General features: G+C 44.4%; 1 protein-coding gene across 2 annotated transcripts; it reads right to left on the bottom strand.

Moving 5' to 3' along the window:
- Positions 1 to 4,919: 4,919 nt before the first annotated feature.
- On the bottom strand, positions 4,920 to 6,356 carry LOC142931045 (protein S100-A1-like). Of its 2 annotated transcripts, none has more exons than XM_076074311.1 (3): positions 6,304 to 6,356; positions 5,479 to 5,646; positions 4,920 to 5,157 (listed from the first exon to the last, which is right to left on the bottom strand). In XM_076074311.1, the coding sequence occupies exons 2-3, from the start codon at positions 5,635 to 5,637 to the stop codon at positions 4,963 to 4,965; spliced, it is 354 nt and encodes a 117-aa protein (XP_075930426.1). In that variant the 5' UTR covers positions 5,638 to 5,646; positions 6,304 to 6,356; the 3' UTR covers positions 4,920 to 4,962. The 2 variants fall into 2 exon arrangements, with proteins under 2 accessions (XP_075930426.1, XP_075930425.1); XM_076074310.1 differs by having other exon boundaries at positions 6,228 to 6,317.
- Positions 6,357 to 7,597: the final 1,241 nt, after the last annotated feature.

Here is a 7,597-nt window from a genome sequence, read left to right as displayed (position 1 = left end):
AAAGCGTCCTTTGCAATATCAAGATATGTGCTTGGTAGAATTTGCAATGTTGTTTGAACCACATCACGCAAAAGCACAAGACGATCTTCAAGTTCATATCGATGAAGATGCGTATGAAGAAATAGATAACTCTGCAAGAGGAAGAGAGATGATCACGCTCACTGATAGAACAAAAATGGTCAAAAGAAATGTTCCAGCAGTTGTTAGAGTGCCATACTTTGTGGTTGCAACAGATCCTCAAAACTACTATTATAGCCTTCTGGCTCAATACAAGCCATACAGAACGGAACAAGAGCTATTGCAAGGATGTGATACTGCAAAGGAAACGTTTTTTGGCAAATGAACAACAGCTCAAACAGATGAGTGAGCATATGGAAGTGCATCGTGAACGTGAGAAACAACTGGAGAATGCATTAAATCAAGTTCATGCACTCAACATTCTCGAAGAAGCTGTACCAGTTCAAATGGAAGATGAAGAAGAAGAGGTGGCAGATGTGCCAATGGACTAAGAACAATTCCAATCGGCATGTGGAGCAATGAATGTAGGACAACATAAAATGTTTAGAATGGTCACAGAAAGCATTAACAAGCAATTGCACGAAGACCCTGAGAGTGAAGACTCTCCTGAACGCTTAAGAGTCTTCATCACTGGTGGAGCTGGAATGGGCAAACATTCCTACTGAAATTGTTGAAAAATCAAATCAATCGTTGCTTTGCAAAGAAATCTGTAATAGTCTGTGCGTTAACTACTGTAGAGTCGCTGCGCGCCTTATCGGTGGATCAAATATTCATTCCACATTGAAATTGCCTGTTCAAAGAGATGGTCGAAGCGCTACCATGCCACCATTAACCGGACATTACTTAACAGCCATGCGACTACAATGGAAGGACAATGAATGCATCATGATCGATGAGATATCAATTATCTCATATCACATGCTATGCATGATTGATATGCGTCTTCGACAGCTGAAGAATAAGTATGATCAATTCTTCGGTGGTATCAATGTCCTGTGCTTTGGCGATTTGATGCAGCTTCCTTCAGTTAGACCGAATAACACAACTGTCACTCCTATATATGATCAGCCAGAACATCTACAACCAGCCACTCATCAATGGAGATTATTCACACTGTGCGAGCTTAAAGAAAATATGAGACAGCAAGGTGATAATACGTTCATCAATGTATTGAATGCACTGCGAGTTGTAGAAATGAGAGCTGAGCATTTCGCAGTATTGGAACGCAGACGTCTTAAAATAACCAATTGGAGAGTTGCCATAGATAAAGCTCTGCGAATCTATCTAACGAATAATCAAGTGAATGCTCATAATCAAGCAGTGCTTCATTACTTCAGAGCTCTTAAGACCCCTATGTACACAATAACAGCACAAGATCAATTAGTGGATGCCACGAGAAATGTTGAAAATATCGAAATGAACACAATAATTCCAAAGGTCATCAATAAGACTGGAGGCTTGCCACGTGAATTATAATATTCCTAGGAGCCAAAGTCATGTTAAGATCCAACATTGATGTCTCTAAAGGACTTGTAAATGGTGCAATTGGATATATCAGAAAAATCACTTGGCCTATTCCTCGTCGTGCACAATTGCACGAAAGACAAATACCTGAAATAGTTGAAAGACTGGCAAGGGCGGCACACATGAAATTAAGACGAAATCAGTTCAGTTCCCTGCTAATCGTGGCTATGATACAGCTGAACGAAGAATACCGTCACTAATTCTATCATGGGCATCGACAGTGCACAAAATGCAAGGATGTACTGTGGATCATGCAGTCGTGTACTTGGAATCAAAGCCCTTCGAAGCAGGTCAAGAATATGTTGCCTTAAGTCGTGTTTGCTCGCTCGATGGACTTCGAATTGAATATTTGGACAACCGAAAACTAACGGGAAAGACACCATGCAATAATGAAGCGTTAGCAGAAATTGATAGAATGAGAAATCATCAACCAGATTAAAGAAACTCGATGTGTGTCAACATCTTATTACACACAAATATGGTTGAGTACATTGCAAACAACATCAAGGCAATGTATAGAGTTGAGAACATTGCTCTCGAATCGCACTATAAAAGGTAAGGTCCACAAAAAAAGTCGACAGTCTTAGAAGGCTGAGTCTATTTTTTGTAATTTATTTTGAAAAAGTATCAAATTATATTCTTTGTAAAAAAATATATTTTTTAACATAAAGACTACAAATTAAAAAAACAAATTCCTTAAAAAATTTTTTTAAACAAACGATTTTATTTTAAAGTGCACTAAAAAGTAAAAAAATAATCATCTCAGCCGTCACCAGGTGATCAGAATAGTTTGTGGACATTTGTAACTAAAAAATAAAACCGTGGGGCGCTCCTTTAATATCACTATTATCTTAATCGATGACCAAGAATAGCTAAAGAAAGTGATAAAAAATGGTACTCAATAACATAACAAAATACTATAAGATTTCTAGGAATATAGCGTGACCATCTCTATTTGCTATTACCAATCGCATGATGGTACTTAGTTGGTTGAGATGGCTTTATGTGTCAGTAGCACGTTTGGAATCATCAAAACAATTCCATGCTAAAATTCAAGTATTTCGGTTTTGAAGAGTTGGAACAAAGTATAATATGAAATGCCTGTATGAAATTATAATAGAAAGTTCACCATTGATCTGCAAATCTTGACGAGCAAATTTTACTTATCAAAAGTGAAAACTTAACAACATAAGTAATAAGTATTTGAAGCAATTGAAACGCACATGTGGACTTGATTATGATAGGAAAATGTAAAAATGCATAAAGAATTGTTATGTTTAGTGTTGGGTGTAATTGTCCGCGGTCCCTAATATTGTGAAGCTTCGTGTGGAGCTATAAAGGACCGCGGCCCCTGGAGTCACGGGAGCACTTCCTGAGTCGTGGAAACACATTCCTTCGGAGGGAGCTGGTAGGAACGTTGGGTTGCTCGGTCAATGGCCAGGGTCAACGCTGGCACCACGTGGTGTATTCCGCAAATATGCCCGACTTGAGGGCGGGCACAAGCCAGCGTGAGTAGGTTAAACGTTGAGTTTTATAAGGGCACCACGGGGTGATCAGCCCCTCCCCACCCAGCCCCTCCCCACCCAGCCCCACCCAGCCCCATCCCTCCCACCCCCCACCCAGCCTCACCCTCCCCACGCAGCCCCACCCACCCTCCCCACCCAGCCCCTCCCCACCCTCCCCAACCAGCCCCTCCCTACCCTCCCCACCCAGCCCCACCCCTCCCATTTTTGGATGCACGACGGACGGACACAATAATCCCCTGTGGGCTGGTGTAACCAGGAGGTTCCTACCAGTATAAGGGATTAGTCGATGCTGAAGCTTCTCTGCCTCTGATCTTCATAACAAGTGTGTCCAGGGTCTGCTCTGGTGGGTCAAGACAACAGAATAGCTAAAATAATTACAATTACAAATACTTGACAAATACCTTCAAAATAATTTGAAACAAATTTACTACGCTTTTATCATATAATCGGATAAGCAAAGATAGATTTTATAATCTATATATAGTCACTACATGTACATGTCATTTATGTACTTATCGTCCCTTCGACTAATATACTCTGACCAAGAATAGAAATTGCCATAGGAAGTTGAGAAAACAAATATGGGTTTAGGTATACTGTACTTTGGATCACTTTGCAGTCAACTTCTTAAAAAAGCAGTTCAACATGGAAACGAGTAGAAAGAGCTAGTTATACGGAATTAAGAATTTTACTTAAAACACTTGTAACTGTTCTACACTTCATCACAAAGTTAAATGACATCATTATCAACATTTTCCCTTCTGCTAAAAATGATTGAAAAGAATTTTGACATACATTGTACCATGCAAATAAACTTATAAAACTCAAAAATTCTAAAGCAACTCATTACGCAAACAAATATTTAAGGAGCACCCCACGGTTTTATTTTTTTAATTACAAATGTAAAATAATCTTTTGATCAGCTGGTGATGGCTGCAGTTTTTTTTAACATTTTAACTGTTGGTTTAATTTGTCTTTTTAAAAGGAGTTTATCGCCAAATCCGGTTTTCCAAAAACCACTCCAGGTTAATTTAACCACCTTTCACTATTGAGTTCGCTCCACTTTCAATAACTAGCCAGCTTTGGTAAACATTGCGATGTTTGCCAGCTGTGCCTCGAGCAGAGATCTCCAGGTGCATAACGACTTTATGCGTGACTTTCCACTCGATTACCACGAGCTCAGCTTTGGGGGCTTTCACATCAATCCCCATCGCACGTTAACTTGGATCACCTACTATAGGCGGTCACTCCCCTCTATCCCTTTGTTTCCACCACAGTTTTGGGAAACATTCTAATGCCGGTGAATAACTTCGGTTAAAGTGCGATTCCCCTAATATTAATGGAGTCTATCTGCACATCGCCAGCATAGCTCCTTGCCATGACGATGGAGAACCTCTTTAATTTACACGGAGTTAAAGGCTTTTTACGTCGTAGTTACTCTCCAAGAAATTGCATGTTTAGCCTCAACGAGCACACCGGAAGAAAACCTTCCAAATCACTCGTCAGGCGTGAGGTTGAAAATTTTAATTTTCCACCATTTTAATTCCAAGATCTTATACATCTTGAACGGAAAAGGAAGCGTTACCCCTATTTGTATAGAAAATACATTCCAGGGATGTACCCGTGTTCGGAGACCTAATAACTGGGTGTCAAGTGCCACCAATTCACGGACTTGCTTGCAAACAGTACAAAGGCCTATTTCGCCAAACATCTGTGAGGATAATACCACGCTCCTTGCTCTTTTTGGGGGCGAGCACACATTGGGCGTTCCATGAAGCCCACCGCATCGCGAGAAAATGCAACCACAGCTCGCCAACTTCACGCACACGATTCACCAAGACCAGGACCAACCAGTTTGCCAGCGATTTTATTATTCATCTCGTTTTAAAGGCATTTAGTTCGGCTTATCAGCAACAGTGGGCGGCCCATAGGGCCCCCTGGTGAGGAACACGCGCTCCTGGAACGGGGCATGGCCGGCCACGAGGATCCTCGCCCACGTGACCATGAACGCTTGGAAGTCCACGCTGGCGCCTTGGTTCTTGTGCAGATCCCCCATGATCTTGCGCACTTCATCCGGGTCGCAGGCGCCCTGCAGTCGTGATAGCGGGAACGATTTCTGTTACATGCAATGCACCAATACATCTGCTCAGTGCTGCATCAACACCAACCAAGATGCCATGGTGGCCATTAAAAGCCCAGTCACAATCAACCCCTAGCAGTGGCCACGCGCGCTCAGTCGTTCAAGCCACGCACCCGATCACCGCCTCGAGCCTTCGCGGCTCCAGGCCGTGGGGCTTCCGCAATGCGCGATCTCAGAGCCGAGCAACTGTGCGATGAGACGCAGTGACGCGAACGGCTCCAGAAACGCGTGCGCGGTGCTGCCGCCACGCGGAGCCCGCAGGAAACCCACCGCCAGGTAGGGCCGCATGTGCTTCACGAGCAGATTCTGCAGCGCGTGCTTTCTCATGGAGACGCTCCCTGCGCCTCCTTCACAGCTGGCGCAGAACTCACGCACGAAGATGTCCATGACGGCGCTCAGATCCTCCATGGAGGCAGCAGACGAAGGCATCGCGAGTTTCTTTAAAATGAACACGTGTACATTCATTACACAACGATGAAGCAACACAAAAAAACCACTCGCATATCGCCTTTAGACTCGAGATAATCTATTCAAGGCCAGCACACCACACGAGGTGGTTGGCCAGCACTACGCACGTCCACTTTTGTCTGCCAAGTAGTGAAGTTTACAACCACACAGTCTTCATTTGGCGGCCACGTCGACCAATGGAAGGCCCAGGACTGGTTAGGAACACTCTGCGGGTGTTGGCCTCGAGTGGGTATCGAACTCGGGTCGCCGGGGTCACGATGCCACTGCGCTAACCGCTACACTACCGCTCTCATCTCATGACACACGCGTCTACACTCCACACGGGTTAACTCTGCGCAGCAAACCGACACAGGACGCGAGTATTGCTTTCAGGAGACAGCCGCGAGACGGAGTAGCTTTATAAATCAGGACCCAGACTTGAGTAGCCGTCTCTATCTCGCCACCGACGCTCGAGCAAAAGCCGAGCAGAGAAGATTCACAGCGAGAAAATCCACGGATGTGGTCTCCACGAGGCTCCTCCGCATTCAGGACGCTTAAGAGACGGCACTCACCGCGATTTAAAAGAGGAACAGCAGAGACGAACAGCAACCACGGAATGCGCCTCGCGCGCGTGGTTTAAATCCTCACCTGTGCTGGTGATGTCACGCATTACCGCCTTCACCTGTGCTGTTGATGTCAATCATCATTGTAGCGACCTGTTTTATTGACGTCACATGACTCATCGAGTCTCCGTGTGCGAATCTGACCAATCACGTGCGTCCGCTCATTCAGACGAATCCCTTGGGCGTGCGGGGCAATGGTGATGATGGATGCAGTGACGGTGATGATTGATAATGAGAAGGAGGAGGGTGGCTGAGTTTGACTTTCTCTGTGATGTTCATTATTGTTGTGAAGACGCCACTCACCGTTTTCTTGCCGGGAAACTTGATCACAAATCCAATGCGAGTTACGATAGCTTCTATATTTATAATCTACTTGAGCCGATTTAGGCGAAAAATAACTCTTTCAACGTTTATTTTCATGCAATAGTTTTAAATTTCTCGTGACGCAGTTGTTTCTAGTGAGATTACTATTTGCTTGATTCTGTACTTTAATTCATTTTTCTTGCCATTCAGGTGATCTAGGTCCTTTAAAAAATAGACTTCATCCTGGTCTCTTGGAGTTTTCATCTCATCTGGTTAAACAAAATACATTTACATTTTCTAATGTTTTGATTCGTGCGGTGTTGATTCACCATACTTCACCACTGTGGTAAATCGGTGTTGGTGAATGGGATGAGGGGCGGGGGAAGGCACGACCATTTCAGTTGTTTCGTCATGTCCTTGAAATACAAACACAGATCTCGCACTCTAGCCGCTCAGACACCGCACTGGGGTTGGCACTGTGCGGCTGCACTTCGAGTGGACACGGAGTCGGGGCTTTGAGCAGTGGAGCCGCCAGAGCGCGGCCTCTCCACTTTCTGCCTTCAGCGACAAAATGTCTGAAGTCTTCCCCGAGGTCAGACTGCGGAACCAACACCAATTCACGTGCCAGATCCGCATTATTAAACCCATGTGTCCCTTCGGCGTCATCACCATTCCTCACGAACTTCGCGCAATGAGAACCCCGCGTGCATTACAGACGCTGCTGGCACGATTTTGCGTTTCCTGCAGGACTCATTTACACTGCCACCTTGCTTTTTTTTGCAACAAACATTCCACGTTCATTTAAACACCCTTTTTCACTTGCGACTTCGCTCACCTTTCAATAACTATCCATGTTTCAGAAACCTTTGTGATTTTTCCCGGCTGTGTGCCTCCAGCAGAGATCTCCAGGGGCATTGCGACCTTGTGCTCGACTTTTTCTCAGCTCGATTGCCACCATCTCAGCTTTAAAAACCTTCACTGCAGATTCTCGCGTTTTCACATTAATTCATCGCACG

Source organism: Petromyzon marinus, chromosome 47 (genome assembly GCF_048934315.1).
Source record: "Petromyzon marinus isolate PM22_M1 ecotype Great Lakes invasive population chromosome 47, UKy_Petmar_22M1.pri1.0, whole genome shotgun sequence".
In the NCBI taxonomy this organism is placed as follows: Eukaryota; Metazoa; Chordata; class Hyperoartia; order Petromyzontiformes; family Petromyzontidae; genus Petromyzon; species Petromyzon marinus.
Note: the sequence above shows the minus strand (reverse complement) of the source record. Positions and strands in the feature narration are given on the sequence as shown.